We start from the raw sequence: 16,978 nt of genomic DNA, 5'->3' as shown, positions 1-16,978 counted from the left end.
CGCCAATAATTCATACTAAAGTATAACTACATTTGAACTACGATCGATAGTGAATTTTCCCTCGAATGAGATATTGTTCATTAAAATCGGATAAGAAATAGATACTCCTCGTTGCATTCGAAACATTTCATTTGTTTTCAAATTTGCCGCTTAGCACTGTTACCCGCAGCCTTAGGACTATTACTCTCCCTTAAAACTATTACTCTCATCCTTAGGACTATTACTGAAAACTCAAAATGAGCCCAAGTTCAAAAAAATAGGCGGCAACGATTGAATAATTTTTAAAGTTTACTAACCCTGAAGCAACTACATATTTAATAACTTCGCATATGCTGAATATCCCAAAATAAGATCATTCAATGTTAGTTATTAAAAAAATTGTTTTAGAATTTTTTGAAAATGATCTTTTAAAAGTAGATATGTGTATAGATATTTTCTTGGTTTCTCAATCTGGGTTATATCTACAATTCCAATTTACTTATGTAAAAATTAAATAAACAAACTTGTGCACTTATTAGTCCCTTGTGTGGGTATTTGTTTTGTTTTTATTAAATAATTGTATATTTGGTTTTATTTTTCTATATTTTTGTTTATACTTTTAGAAAGTACATTTCTACATTTTGATCGAAAATATTTGTAAGCACTGAAAACGACATTCAATGATGACGATACAGATAATTATATAAAATATGATCTGTGGTTTTAGTACACTAGTACGTATTAAACGAGGTTGCTTTTTACATTTGAATTTCTTGTGTTTTAACAAAAAAAATTGGTTGTTGAAAATTGTGGAGTATTGATTAAACTTAATAAATAGGTTTCATGTATACATATATGATTACAGCTTTACAGGTCTTTTATCGTGTTACATATAATTTATATATATATATTTATATAATTATCATTTCATCATATACATACATTTATATAAATGTATGTACTTTTGTTTTTGGGATTTTCCAATAAAATTAATAACAATTCCGATGCACAATGCATAAAGTGCATAACAAATTTTTAAAATACTGCTATCTGATTTTCGTTTCTCATATTCTCTAATAACAAATATAAGATAATTAAGTTAGTAGTCAATTGGTAGTAGTTGTGTGTTATTGTTTTTAGTAAGGTCAACATTTGCAATATATATATTTATATATTGTATTATATATGTATGTGTAAATAGTTAAGGTTTTGTTGTTGTTGTTAGTCGATTATTGTGTGTATACAATATTTTGTGGTACATAAAGTGTGGATTGTGTGTGTTCCATTTGCTGGGCACGTGGGGTGCACTTACAACATTGATTTGTTTAATTTGATGATTTCACAGCGACAATAAACAAATAGAAAACGATATTTTTCTCATTGACGACAATTAAATCTATGTATGCTTGTATATATGTATATAAAAGATAACATTCACAACGAGTACGTTGAGTTGGTGCATGTTTCGATGTTGTCTTTGTGTTTTTTTGTTTGTTGTCAATTATTAATATATTTTTAAGGCATGCCTGGCAGTCCACCAATAAGACGCTGCTGTTGTTGTTGCTGCTGCTGTTGTTGGTGTATTAGATTAACCCGGGCTCGCTGCTGCTCCAGTCGTTGTACAGTGGCAGTTAAATGAGAATTCTCCACATATAGATCCTTGACAAGTATATCGGCATTCTGTAAACGTTGCGTTTGATCGGTAAGCATAACACCCTGAGCCTCGATGCGGCCATGTAAATCGTTGAGCTCCACTTGATGCTGACGCCAGGATTCTAAAAATTATGAGTTGAAATGCAAACTTGGTTTTAATTGTCAAATTCATCACTTACGCTGCATCAGGGACTCGGTATACTGTTGCTGCTGTTTAACCACATTCTGCAAATGACGATTGCGTAGCTCCAGTTGATTCAGTCGCTGCTGAAGCGTAGGATGCGTGGTTCTCTGTTAAGATACATTTGTGGTCAATCATTTTTGAATACATTGTTGACACAACCAACTTACCGCATAGGCCTTTTCTAGTACTGGACGCGCCTCCTGCAACTGTTGCAGTTCCATGACCAAACCGTCACGTTGCAGGCTCAAATCTTTGATGTGCTCCTTTAGTGACAATTCAAAGAATTTAAGGCGTTTCAGCTCCTCTTTCAGTATGCTTGGGCTGCTGCATTTATCATCACGACTAAGGCAAGAGATTTTACCATTCGACAGGACACTGTGTGTGTCGAAACTCTTATTGGATGCCGTCGATGAGGTCTCACAATCGGCAATCTCACCCTCCGATTGTTGTTGTGGACTCTGGGTACGCTTCGGTTTGCTAATCGGAGCAGGAGCCCCCCATTGTTGTTGCCTGATTGTTTGCGGGCAAGGAAGATGATCCATTTGTTGTTGCACTACTTGTTGTTGTTGGCGATGGACCTGAGGGTGTGCTATCAAATGGTGTGGTACTAAAAATGGATGTCTCCGAGGTTGTAAGTTTATTGCTACAGTAAAAAGATCAAAAATTGTCAATCCATACGATTAGATGTTATCAGAAAGCAATTTATTATTGACACAAAATATTAACTGTAAAAGTGTATTTATACATTTTAACAATAGTTTTATGAGTTCGAAATTGGTTACAGACATGAAAAGACTTTGTGGGGTCGGAATAGCTTCCATCTGGCAGTCAGCACCAGGATTGTGATCCTTTTGTTTCATTAATTTTGGACAGAAATGCGATTAATCACATGGCAAAAACATTGCCTCCCAAGAAACTTCATATCTCTTAAAGTGTTTTGAATTTCAAGAAAAAAAATTTAGGACTATATCCTCAATATTCAAAAATCGAAAAAAAAACCAACAAAGCATATTTCTTAATTGCAAAGATCCCGATAAAAATATTGATTTTCTTTGTTTAATTGTAGTCCTGCTGGTTATTTCACATGTTCACCTATAAACTGTTTTTAGTTTAATTAATTAACTACTGTAGAATCTGGTTATAACGACGCTCAAAGGACCGACGATTTCCGTCGTTATATCCGCAGGACCTATTAACCGGAGGTCCATTTCATATATGTTTGTATTGGGACCAACCAATCACTCATTAAACTTTAGTTGCTATAAACGGAAGGACGTTATAAACGGAGTCGTTATAACCGGATTCTACTGTATTCGATGTTAATGTTAAAGCTTTGAGTTTACAAAGATCTGCTTTTAATTAGTGGACTAGATTTCGAGTTACTAAGCTGTTATGATTAAATCCTCGTAGTGGATAGCAAAAGTAAAAAATAAAAGTGTTTAAATATTTCCCATAAAAATATGTATAGCCAAGATTATTTATATCCAAACCCAATTGGTTTGCAAGTCATTGGCTGTAATTTCAAGTGATTTTATTTAATACAGCCTCTTAGCAAAAATTAAGCGGAACTAAAGTTATAGACACGAAAACGTTTCTGTAAAAACATTATCAAGTCAATAAAACATAATAAAAAGATCTGCCACATACTACCAAAATAAACTTTTATTATATTTATATCATATAAAGCTTCTAAAATTGTTTAGAAAATAAATAGTTTGAACCAATAACCTATAAAGTTTATATTTATAAATGAGTGAAAGAGAGCGAAGAAGACATTTAAGTATCGTTTATTGAATTAGTATTTGAAATTTTGCTGCAAGGGTATAAACAAGTCGGTTAACCGACTAGCATTTTTAAAATAAAAAAAATTATAATTATTTTTTTAGTGCTGAACTTAAATTACATTTATTTGGACAAACACATAAACTAAACTATAATATATTTACAGGACATAACAGAGGGATAAATGGAGAAGGAGGCTTTGTCTACTCACCGGCTTGTCGCTTTGTGCGTCGGTGATTCACCCAAGAGGGCAACGGCTGTGGCCTCATCGCCACTGAATGCCTTAAGAGGCTCCTGAATTGTGCTCTGTAGCCACAGATAGCTAATGGGTGAACTGGCCGGACTCTTGCCCGTTTCGGCGGAACTAAGCTGTTGATTCAGCTCACTGGCTCCGGTCAGAATCTCTACGCTTTCGCCAAGGCGTAAACGCAAATCTTCAATTTCCGATTGCAGCAAACTAATCTCCTGTGATTTCTCTTCCAATATGAGCATGGAACTAGAACGCAATTGGTTTGCCTCCGCCTCCAATTCGATATATTGTTGTTCTAGCATATCACGCTCGTCTATGGGCGAGAGACGACCATCCTTGCTGAATTGTTCCTCATATTCGCGTACCTTTTCCATCAGTTCGGTGAACTTTTTATCATTTTCCTGTTGCTCATCCTCGTAGATCTGACGCTCCTTCTCGAACATTTGCCTTTCATCGCTCAGCTTGGATTGCCAATAATCCTCGCATTCCTCATAGGCACGTTGCATTTGCTCCAGACTAGCCTCCAAGTCTGTGCAACGTGTCTCGGGTGTGGGAGATTTTCCAGCTGTGGCCGCTTTCAATTTTTGCTCTAAAAGTTCTATTTGTTGTTTTAGGCCAGACAACTCTTCTTCTTGGTCTTTGTGTTGTGTCAGCTCCGAATTTAGGGCCAACCAATCGCCACTGCTGTCACTTAGATCAGCTGTTCCCTTACCATCATCGGTACACTTACGTTGCTTGCCCAAACGAGGACTCTCCTCGGTTAAGTGATGCGTTTTACTGGGCGAATCACCACGCCGCTTGGTAGCTGCTGCCGCCGCCGCCGCACCAGAGGCACCTTCAAGATCTTCAGCCTGTTTCTTTTTGCGCTTCAGCTCCATGTGCAGGCCTTCGATTTCCACAGTTAGCTCATCAGTCTTATCGCGCAATTGAGAATTTTCCATTTGTAGGGCAGCCAATTTGTCCATCAATTGCAGCATCTCGTCCTCAACATCATGAATTTTATCCGTACTACTATCGCAGCGGGTGGATTTGGAGTTCCTCTCCGACGGGATGACATCACAACTGGCCAGCTCTTGATTGAGTTTAATATTTTGCTCAAGCAATTCAGTTATCTGTAGCTGGGACTTTTGATGCTCTGACTCCAGTTCGGTATTCTCTGTGCGTACGAGTTCCAATTCGGTTTTCAACTTAATCTCCTCTTGCTCGAGATTTCTAAGCTGTTTCTCCAGACGACTAGTCATTGTGGACCAATGGTCTCGATCATTGCTCATCCGTTGCGTCAGTTCTCGCACCATACTGGCATGACGCTGTTCCAATTGCTGCAACTGTTGCTGCGACTTTTCCTCCATGGTGGCATGACGTTCATCCACCTCCAAGGCCATAAGAGCCACACGTTGGTTGGCCGCCTTATTGTCAGCTCGCAATTTCAGATTCTCCTCATGTTGCTGACGATAGGCCACACGATAGTTGGACAATTCGGACGATTGAAGAGTTGCCAGAGCTCTTAGCATATTGGTATGAGATTCACCCTCCAAACCACGTAAATCCTCCTCAATCACTTTGGTCAATTGGGCAAGATTAACTTGGTCATCGTCGAAGCCAAGTATATGCAAAAGTCCACGGCTATTCAAAATGCTGGCGTGCTCCCAAAGATCAATAATGCTGTCCGCACTGATCAACTCGAGCTGTTGGGGCGTCACAATGTCTGCAAGGCATGATTATGAATGGAATATGATATGGGATTGCACGTTACGTTTACAATTATGGCATTGATTAGCATAAAGAACAAAGGAGAGAGCTCGATAAGTTTTATTTTCAATTGATAAAGACAAGAACAAAGATAGATAATGTAGAAATTCATTTATATAGCCCAAGATACCAGGTGGGAAAGAGGGGGTGGTGTAGGGAGTGTGTGTGTTCGGGTGTGCAGAGGCGCTGAAACGTTTCTCTTTTCAAGCTAATCAAATTCGTCGGACAAACCTTTATCTAATTAGGTTTTTTTTTGGATACATATTTTTTCAACTTTGAATAAAAATTTTCTTCTTTCTTCAATTATTCTTTTTTAAATTCTTATACTTTATGGAACGATCTCTTGCTACCAATTATTAATCCTTTAATTCTTATAGATTGGTTTTTCAGTTTCAATATTATTACTTTCTCTTGTTAAATAGCCTAATATTGATTTTCTCTTGATAATGAAACGAAGATTTTTTATTTCCCTTTGATAAATACGAAACCTATTTCTCGATTCCTTTTATATTTGTAGTTATAAATGTTTAAGTAATAAATACTTCATAATTCTATAATCGCTCTGGTCCTGGCCACCCCGGATAATTGGAGTCAATCTGTATTTAACCACTTTTTTTTTTTTTTTTTAAAATGTGTTCTTTCTATTTATTGCGTTCTTCACTGCAAAATTGTATTTCTAAATGTTTTTTAATAAAACTTTGTAGAAAACTAAGGATATAAAAGAGATCTAACGTTTTTTTAACACTGTTCTTTTTTTTAATCTTTTCACTGGATAAGTTTCTACCATTTACAAAGTTTAACTTTTGCATGTTTTTTTTTTTTTTTTTTGGCAAATTTCAAATTAAAGTACAATTTATACTCTTGCCGGACATAGCAATAAATCGAAGCAATTAAAATGTGTGAACATATGTATATACAGAGATATAGACAGAGAGATCGTGCGGTTATATAAGTTGGAGTGGATTGTATGGATGGGCAAAGCACAAACCTTTGCAGCACAAACAGTGCCCGCTGTGGTAACTATAGCATCTCCCTTGATGGCGGCCTGCATCTCGTATTAACCAAAAATAATACCAAATAATACTTGATTTCTGGGCTAACATTTTACATCATCACAAAAACGACAGCAAAGGGGATACCCTATGAAAATTCATGGACAATTGACACTTACCCAAAGACTCAACACTGCTACTTGTTTCCAATTGTTTGATCTTATTGCTGGCTGCTTTTGTTGCTATTGGTGAGGCTGGCGATGTATTAGAATGTAATTTGGGTTGTAGATTCTTACTGCGGGCGGGCAGTGAAGCGCAACGTTTCAGTTTACTGCCATTTGAATGGACGGAACGTAAACGCCGGCTACCAGGAAGATCGGTTTGAGATGACGAACGATGGACCTGTAAGTAAAAATGAGAAATAAATACGTACATGGATAACTGTGAGAAAGAAATATGGATAAGCATGACTTACTTGGACATTTAAGTCATCGCATCCATTGAGACTTCGCTGCATTTGCTTGTCCCGATCCTCATCTGTGTTGTCCGAATCTGTCACCGACTCAACTCCGCCACTTTGTTGTTTACCCTGATGTGGTCGTGATCTACGTCCATATTTCTTTGAACCCACAATGAGTTTGGGTGAAACTTCACGATCTGATAACTCCGGAGGACTTTCGATATATGTACTAGTCATCGGTTCATTGCTGATAACCAAAGAACGTTCTGAAAGTAAAAATAAAAAATATTAATTTAGTTTAAAACAGAATTTTGAATTTTGGGAAAATACCAAAACGAGCTGCCAATTTATCAATAACTATGTCTTGCGTTTGGCCATTTTTGGCCTTTCTATAATATAAACGTGTTCCCATCGTTAGACTTTAAGGACTAAACTCAATAATGGAATCATAGTGGTATATATACATTCGATCTATCTCTACCTGGATGCAAGCTAGCTCGGATCAGGTAGCCGTTAATAAGCGGTCCGGTTATAAAACAAAAAATGGTATTTATGACATTATGTTTTATAACCTTATGTTAGGAGCAGCAGCTGCTGCTGCTGCAGTTACTTAATCCCTTGATTACCTCTTAGTCCATGCGTTGTGGAGTTGCCTTCAAATTCGGTGCCCAAGAAACTGAGTAGCGCCTCTTTAAATTGGCCAAAGGACACGCCAATTTTTTGACTACCATCTGCTGCCAAACTAGCTATCAATGCTGCTCCATGGTCACGTAGCTCCAGCAATGAGCAAAGCTTTAGCAGAGAGTTTTCATCAAGCAGACCACATTGCTGCGTTTCGCAGCTTTGGAACATTTGATATAATTTCTGTTCATAAGGATCAGACGATACTTCCATTATCATAGGCAAGGCAGTTTATAGCCGTTACTGTTGCGTTGCGTTGTGATTGATTTCGGTAAGGGATTCGTCTTGGGTTTTTTTTTTGGGTTGAAATCGATAATATGCGCCACTGCACAGACTTTGTGGGGGGGAGCGGAGAATAACTGCGGTTGTGGACGGGTGAGGGAAAGGAGCATGCAGGCATGCAGGGAGGTCGTTTCGCGTATAAATTTGCTTCTTAACTAATTAAATGGTAAACTATTGATATGCACGCAGTAGTCAAAAACATATAAACACTTTTTACTTAATTGAACTTAAATTATTATAGTTGTAGCATTAAATGAATCAACAACAACAAAAATGGCCACTCTGTTTATTTCTTCTTGTGCGGGATTTTTTATAGTGGGATTTTTGAGCAGTATTTTCGATATAAATTCGATAGTTTAAGGCATACCAGTATTTTGACCCCCGTATATTCTCACCACTATTTTTGCCTGTATTTGCCTATTAGTAAAAAATAAAGTAAAAAAAAATAAAGCAAGCGAGTTGAAAAGTGACCCAAAGACGAAAATGGAATCTGCAGATTGGCTAAAGGCTTGAGGAAATCAGTGAATCTGAATTTTTCGCTTGCTACACATAGAAACATAAACATAGGGGCCTTGCCCAGCAGCAAATTCCAAGTCAAAGGGACCCGACGACATTCTTGTTGTTGTTGCTGTTCGCTGTTGGTTTTTTGCAGTTTGATAATAAAAACAAATTTCCTTCTAATAAGTAATTAATAGCCCTCGGCCAGTTTTGGCTAATCATGGCCATGCATTCGTCGTATATGCGAGCTGGTCAAGGCCAAGCTGGAGGCGGAGCACCCAGTGGGCTCGTCCCAGCCAGTCCCGATGAGATGCACGGCTTTTTAAAGGATAAACAAGCTTGGGAGCATGCTATTTCGCTGTATCAAGGCCCCGATCCATTGGACCATTGGTATAATTACATATGCTGGTATGAGAATCATGCGAATAGTGATCCAGAGCTTAAGTACCGCGAGACATTGGAACGTTGTCTGACTGTGTACGAGCACAACGACTACTATCGTCAAGATGCCCGTTTGGTGCGCCTGTGGCTAAAATATATAGCCATGCAAACCGATCAATTGCATTTCTATCAGGTTCTATTCCAAAGAGGAACAGGACGACAGGTGGCTGCCTTCTATATAGGCTGGGCCGGTTACTACGAGTCCAGGGAGGAGTTTAAGGATGCGGAAGCAGTTTTTAACTTGGCCTTCCAGGAGAAGGCCCAAACCCATGCCGAACTGCAGCATGCCCACTCCAAATTCAATTACGCACGCTCCGTTTACTTCCAGCGGCAGCAGCAGCAGCAACACCTCCAGCAGCAACAACAACAGATTTTACAGCAGCCAGATGCTTTGCAACAGTTGGCAAATTACACACAGCAACTGCCACAGAGTTATAATCAGCAGCGTCCACCAACGCATTCGCAGCCATATCAACAGCATCCGCAGCAGCAGCCACAGCATCCTCAGCAACAGCAGCAACAACATCCGCAGCAACAGAACATCCGCAGCAACATCTTCAGCAGCAGCAGGATCAACTGCCTTCCCAGCAAATCTACCAGCAATATCATCATCATCAGCAGCAGCCACAGCCGCAGCAGCATCACCATCAACCAGTATCCTATCATCACTATACAGAAACAACACCAGCAAATCCTCCGCCTCAGAACCATTATTCAAATCAAGCGGTATATGCTCCTCCCATGCCAGGGGCCAGCCAGGTGAGTTTATTTTTAATTTGTTAGCAAATGGTGTACTAATTTTTCCCAATCCTTTTCGTTCAGCAGACGCATTATGAATCACAACAGCCGCATCAAGAACAAAAGCAGGTAGAGCCGCCACAGCAGAACCAGAACCAAATGACTCCCACGATGGCTACGGCGACGGCTACCGCAACGACAACGGTTCCTGTGGTTGCAAGTGCTCCTGCGGCAGCGGCGGCTCCTACACCTTCAAATGCCACGCACAATGGCAATGGACATGTGGATGCACCTGCTCCTGCTGTCATGTCAGAGGTGGCCGGTTTACGCTTGCCGCGTAATTTTTATGCCTACGGACGCAACAATCATGAGACCTGGAAGCCAGCATTGACGCTAGAAGAACCCGATGATCCCTCAAGAATCTGTCATTATGCCAAACAATTAGTATATCCGCCAGGATTGGGCATTGAGTATAGCCCAGAAGAGTTGTTGGCACGTAAGTACAAGCAGAAAATGGAGGAGCGAACGAAACGTCAGCAACAACAGCAACAGCACCAATCGTCGGATCAGCAACAGGAGCAGACGCTCTACAATTCCTATAACTCATCCGAGAATTCTTATTATATGACTGCTGTAGATGGAGCATTATATGGCAACCAAAATACGAGCAGTGAATTAGAAACTAAGTTAGGCCAACAAAACGAAGAGGAAGGAGATGAAGAAGACGAGCAAGACGATGGCGAAGAAGACGAAGAGTCTGAAGAAGGCGAGGAGGAAGAAGGATCCGAAGAGGCCACCGACGAGGAGGAGGAAGATGAGGACGAGGAGGAGGAAGAAGAGACCACAAACGGTATACAATTTAGTGCCCAGACTACATTTGAGCAGTCAAATCGCTCAATTAAAATTAAATTCAAAAAGGAGCGCACGCTGGAAAGCAGCAGCAGCGCCTACAGTGCCTATACCATTGAGAATGTCTATCAGCAAAGGGAACAAATAACCCATACACCCACGTCCATGCCAATTACAACACCAGCGACAGCGGCTGTGGCGGTGGCGGCGACCCCAGTGCAAGCCCCTCAACCAAATGTCTCACCTATACCCTTAGCTAATCAACAGAGGCAGAGAAATGGTCATCATTTCCATCCCTATCTCTTGGGTCAGACATCGACACCGAAGAGTGAGGCAAATGGTTATCGACGCATACGAACCAAGGCCAAACGCAACAAATTTCAAGCTGATCTCTGCAGCAATAGCAATTCCTCATCCTCGGTGACAGCAGCAAACGATATGGCTGGTGGTACAACAGCTATGGCCCATGCTCATGCCCATGCCGCCTCCTTCAATGATAATGCAAATTTCTCTTTCTCTAGTGCCACTGCCTTAGATAATTCAAATAGCTCTTTAGCTTTGGCTGTGGATCGACTGAATTTCCGTGACTCTTCCCAGATAGTTTGCAATCAAAGTCAGGCCATTCCTAATCAGTCTACGACGGTACCACCTGCTCCTGTAAATAAGACACTACAAGCCATTACCAATAACAACAACAACAACAACAATGGTGCAGATTTTTCAACCTTTCAGGAGAACTCTTATTTTGCCACCCAACACGATTCGGAGGCACAAGAAAGACGTCTATCGAAAGCTTTGGAAACAATTGAACGCCATTTGGCTAAAGAGGCAATTGACCCATTTAACAGCGAATTGTGCCGGGCATTTTTGGCCAAACTTAATTTTCCCGGCACCAATGAAGACGATGAACAATCTACCTATAAAATTGTTCAAACTCCATTGCCAAAAATTTCCAATACACGCACTCTAAATGTTCTAGAAGGCAGTGTTCAATTCAATATTGACAAAGAGGTGGGACGTGGTTCTTATGGATCAGTGTACAAGGCAACCGATACAAGGACTGGCAATGTGGTGGCTCTTAAATATCAAAAGCCCCCTAACACTTGGGAAATCTACATATGTGATCAGGTAAGCAGAAAACTTTAAACTGATCTTCTAAGATCCTCGCTAACAATTTATATTCAATTTCAGGTGCTTAAGCGCATTACAGATCCGGAGATTCTGCCCGGATTAATGGACATATCGACAGCGATTATAGCACCGAATGCCAGTCTGATAGCTACTGAGTTTTCGCCATTTGGTTCATTGCTGGATATCAATAACAAAATACGTCAGGCCACTACCAAAGTGATGCACGAGTCCCTGGTCATGCATTTCTCTGGCCAAATTTGCAATATTGTTGATTATTTGCATCGTCAGCATATAATCCATGCAGACATTAAGCCAGACAACTTCCTGCTGATGCGTGTTCCAAATGTGGATAGTCCATTGCCATCGTTACGTCTAATTGATTTTGGCTGTGCCATCGATATGACGCTCTTTCCGGATGCGGAGCATACGAAATTTCGTAAAGTCATCCATACAGACGGTTTCACCTGCATCGAGATGCAGGAAAGTCGCCCCTGGTCCTATGAAACGGATCTATTTTGCATTGCCGGCACAGTGCATGTGATGCTCTTTGGTGAATACATGCAACCGCAAAAACGCGGCGCCACCTGGGATATACGCCAGAAGCTGCCGCGTTATCTCAAAAAGCATGTATGGTCGAAATTCTTTGGTGAACTTTTGAATATGCAGGCCGATAAATTGCCCCAATTGCATCAGATGCGTATCATCTTTGAAGAGGAATGCCTTGGCATGGATTCGGAACTACAGAAACAAATACGCACGCTTTCCAATATATTGCATCGGCGATAACTGCAAATAACTTCAATTTACATTTCAATTGTTAAAACCCCAAAAGCAATTACCCCCATCTCCTCGACCAAAATGAATATATATCTATATATGTATATATACATTAATGTTTGCTTAGTTTCAAAAGCAAACGATCTAAAATTTTAAACGCACTCTCTGTGCGTATAACAACTGAAATTGTACAAAAAAAAAAAAAAAAAAAAAAGCAAAACTATTTGGTTTAAATTTACAAAATCGCAAAAGGAAAAACTAAAAAATGGTACAAAATGTTTGGTATATTTTTTGTGTCGCTCTGTTTTCCTGTAAAGAAAAGTTGCTTGACTTTAATTTCACAAAACATTTTACACCTCAATCAATTAGAAACTTTACTTAAACATGATAAACAATTTTTTATTTTGTGGCATTAAATTTTATTGCACAATTTGTAACTAACAAAAAATATTTCTTAAAACAAAACAAAACATAAACACACTTTAAAAGTTGGTTCTTCGTATATGTGTTAAAATATTTTCTTTTTATTTCTATTATTATTATAATTATGTTTTAACCAACCAATTGCAATTGCTTAAAATAATAGTTTTTCTTTCACTTTTTATTTTATTTATTAGTTTTGATACCAAAAAAAAAAAAAGAAGAAAAACCGGAAAAAACGCTAGCTGAAATCTAAAAATGATTTTTTTTCTAATATTTTTTTTTAGCGTTATAAAATTATTGTAAATAATATTAATAATGCAAATGCAAAAAAAAAAAAAATGTAACAAAAAAAATTGACAACAAAAAAAAAAAAAAAAGCAAAAAAAAAATACTTATAAGATTGGAAAAACTCCAATTAATGTACTATTGAGTAATATATACAAATATAAAGAACATTAAATAATAGTAAATAAATTGAAGAAAAATGTTTAAAATGGAAAAAACAAATACGAGTTTATACAATAGACAAAGGCAAAAAAAAGGAAAGCCAGCAACTTTTAACCCAGTTTCATAAATCAAATGCCACGAAAATCTTTATATATATAATATGCGCCTGGGCAATTGTCAATTAAGTGATGGAGGTGGCATGCAACAAGTAAGTGCAACAACAATGGCCAAATACAAACACACTTACACACACACAAGCAATACTGCGCTTGACCCACTTTTCCTTTTTGCAAACAATTTCCACCAAAACAGAGACTGGAAAAAGTTGCAACTTTTCATGCAACCGAGACGAAGTGGGCGATAGAGAGGGAGAGAAAGAAAGATGGAGAAAGACATAAAGCAACAGGCAACACACAACACACACCACACACAAAGTCAAAGTCGACGCCTGCGCTTGTTGCTTGTTGCTGAGTTGCTTGTGATTTGTTGCGGCTTTTGCCAAATGCCAAGTGAAAGTAAAGTGGGACAAATGCAATTATTATTGCATCTAACTAGTAACCGAGTTAGAAGCCGCTGCTGCAGTTGGAAAGTTGCTTGCCAGCAGCAGCAGCAGCAACAACAGCAACAACAACAACGACAAACAATATCTACAGCGTTTTACACAATATTTTATTTAATCAAATTGCAAAGAGAAAATTGCAGCAGTTGGCCGAATGCGCACACGGCTATGCAATTGGAAAAACTTTCTATTTTTCTTTTTCTCTCTCTATCTCTCTCTCTCTCTCTCTCTCTTTTACTCACTCTATATGTTTGTGGAAATGCAATCCGGCACATCCATATCTATACATACACTGAGAGAGATGTCTTTTTCAATGTTTTTGCAAATTGTTTTGCATGCATAAATTAATGAACGTGTCCCAGTTAGCTAGTTGGCCATTTCAGTTTGAGTGACAAATGAAGTTGTCTATGGAGAGAGAAAGACACAATAGAGGACAGAGAGGGGCACGATTGACAATGCCCCATTTTATTAGATCACTGGGGCACGATCACTGGCGACTGGAACAACAACAACAACAAGATCAAGCATAGACAAAATAGTAAAAAAAAAAAAAAACGTTTATAGATCGAAATCTGTTTTTTTTTTTTTTTTTGGACAAGCTAACTGGTTTCCCTCATTTGGTTAAATCGAAAAAATCTGATAAGAACAAAATTTAACAATAGGTTGATCATTTTTTAATCGAATTTTTACTTTAGTAAGTTAGTCTACATAACTCTAATTAAGTTTTTCAAAATATGCTAAAATAAATCAATAATTTCTTGGGCAGAGGACCAAAAAACAGTTATTAGTTTAGGCAGAATCTAAGGGACTAAAGTTCTGCCCAAACAAGGAAGTTCAATATAGTTTAGGAAATGAAGATTTAAATAATTTAAATACTCAGTTTTTTAATTGTTCTTATATTAATTTATTTTGTATGTAGAATAAGTTAGATTTTTACATACATTTCAATATTTAGTTAAAGATCTAAACAAATAATTGCACTTATATTATTTTAATAGGTAGGTTTAGTAAGTAATTCAAAAGATAGATACAAGTCTATCTAAGTCAAAGTTTATTTTTAGACAGTGACTTTGTAGTACTTAAATTGTTCATTAAGTATTTATGGTTAAACCATTTAAGCTTTCAGTTTGGGTAAAAAATGTTGGCCAAGTTTTGAAAAAAGTCACTAGTGTAAGGCTCTTAAGGTTCACGGGGTTTTTTTTACAAATATCTTTTTGATTCCAACTAAGTTGGTCGAAATTGCAATTGGATATATGGTTCTGTTTTTATTTTAAGTTAATTTATTGGCTTAATTTGATTTCAAGTCCATGTAAGAGAGGAAACCCTTTTACCTTTGAAAATTAAATGGAAACGGAAACCAAAACAGTTCTAAATATCTCTAGATATAGCTGATTTTTCAAAGAGTCTATTTTATTAACGTCAATAGTCCTATATCTGTGTTTAGTTTAATACTTGGAATATTTTCACTGTTTCCATTTGAAAACCATCTAGTCTACTTTAAAAATATCTCAATTCCATTCACAGCTCGTTAGAGAGAAAGGTAGGTGGATAAATGAAAAAATGTTTATACTTTTGACTAACCTTTGACAATAATTATAGAATTAAGATTATTAATGTTTTCTAAAGTGCCCACCTATTTCTAGAAGTGAGTACAAAATTAAAGGCTCAGCTAAATAAATAGTTATAAATAAATATACAAGTTTCATGTGTATATTTTTCATATACTAATTGAAAATTTATTGATGATCATTGCTAAATTAAGAACGTAAGCAAATTGATGTATTTTTTGATACTGCAACGTCTGCTGCATTGCCACTTGGCCTATGAGTCATTGGAAATTTGAGTACAGTTAGTCATCTTTGTGACTAAGTCTGGTTTTTGTTCTCCTTCTGATGCATTTTTCCCTTTTGGCCAACTTGTTTTTGTTTTATATACTTACATAGGGGTAGAGAGGTCTTCATTTCCAAGCCCCCCTCCCTAAGCCCTTGGCTATATATGTTCATATATATCTGTCTCTCCCCTCTACATGGATGGATGGGCACAGACATAGTGAACCTAGCAAGTCCCTCATTTGATTGTCATGACCAACATTTCACTGCCGCCGCTAATATGCAACAACATGCAACAACTGCACAAATTACAAGACTTTGACGACAAAGCGAAACTGGGGAAAATAGTTAAGTAATTTGCAGTGAAAAGCAAAGGAGAAATTTTGTTTTTTTTTTTCTATTTTCTATTGCTATTGCTTTTGCTGGAGTTGGTGCAGTTGTAGTTGCTGCTGCACCATGATGTTGTTGTTGTTGTTGTTGCATTTTGGCACACATAATGCCCAATGTTCGCGATCCACATCCACATCCGTTTGGCCTGGCTTATTGCTGTTGCTGATGTTGTTGCTGATGTTGCTGCAGTTGCAGCATTAGAAAGTTGCAATTGCAACTGTCATGGGCTGTTGCTGCTGCTGCTGCTTTTCTTTTTTTTTCACCACTTGGCCCCAAATTGGGGTCTGCTATGTATAGTATAGTAACAATGATGGCGTCTACTTATAGTTAGATGGTTAGTTACTTACTTAAATTTGGATTTTGCTTTACACCTTTTCTATATCTTTCGCTTAGAACCCATTGCATTAGAATTTTTGGCTATTTATTAAGAGTAAATCTATTTTATTAAACAATTCGTGATGAATAGCATCTATAAAATTTGAACGTGTAAATCAAATATGTTTTATTTAGAGTTTTGAATATAATATAATAAGTCCAAGCTTTAAAGATTTAGCGACCGATATTGTTCAAGACTTTAATATCATTAACTACATTTTGCTCTCCTTTCCTTGATCAACAGTCAATATTTTTCGATGTCTAAGCCGATGTCACCCATTCGACCTCTTTGTTAGGCCTCTGCCTAATTGGTAATACAGCAGACTTTTATTAAATTGCTTTAACAAAATTTCAATACAAAATTTGGATAGGTTAGAAGCATTCCTAAATACATTTAAATTAAATTTAAAAAACAATTAAAGTATATGTAGTTGATTTGGGAAAACCTTGTTTATTTAATTACACTCTAAATATAAAAGTCGACAACTAATTTATATTTAAGAAAATCT

At 37.6% G+C, this 16,978-nt stretch overlaps 2 protein-coding genes across 2 annotated transcripts; one reads left to right on the top strand and one right to left on the bottom strand.

Annotated features, from left to right (window-relative positions):
• Nucleotides 1–1,085: 1,085 nt before the first annotated feature.
• Nin (blastoderm-specific gene 25D) lies at nt 1,086–8,318 on the bottom strand. Its single transcript, XM_068284913.1, has 8 exons — nt 7,676–8,318; nt 7,065–7,315; nt 6,769–6,991; nt 3,810–5,553; nt 2,346–2,459; nt 1,984–2,311; nt 1,812–1,923; nt 1,086–1,754 (listed from the first exon to the last, which is right to left on the bottom strand). The coding sequence occupies exons 1-8, from the start codon at nt 7,947–7,949 to the stop codon at nt 1,495–1,497; spliced, it is 3,306 nt and encodes a 1,101-aa protein (XP_068141014.1). The 5' UTR covers nt 7,950–8,318; the 3' UTR covers nt 1,086–1,494.
• Nucleotides 8,319–8,421: 103 nt separating this feature from the next.
• Nucleotides 8,422–12,528, top strand: Bub1 (Bub1 kinase). The gene is made up of 3 exons (XM_068284846.1): nt 8,422–9,710; nt 9,764–11,666; nt 11,730–12,528. The coding sequence occupies exons 1-3, from the start codon at nt 8,731–8,733 to the stop codon at nt 12,453–12,455; spliced, it is 3,609 nt and encodes a 1,202-aa protein (XP_068140947.1). The 5' UTR covers nt 8,422–8,730; the 3' UTR covers nt 12,456–12,528.
• Nucleotides 12,529–16,978: the final 4,450 nt, after the last annotated feature.

The sequence above is a fragment of the Drosophila tropicalis genome, unplaced genomic scaffold (assembly GCF_018151085.1).
Source record: "Drosophila tropicalis isolate 14030-0801.00 unplaced genomic scaffold, ASM1815108v1 contig_393, whole genome shotgun sequence".
Taxonomy (NCBI): Eukaryota; Metazoa; Arthropoda; class Insecta; order Diptera; family Drosophilidae; genus Drosophila; species Drosophila tropicalis.
Note: the sequence above shows the minus strand (reverse complement) of the source record. Positions and strands in the feature narration are given on the sequence as shown.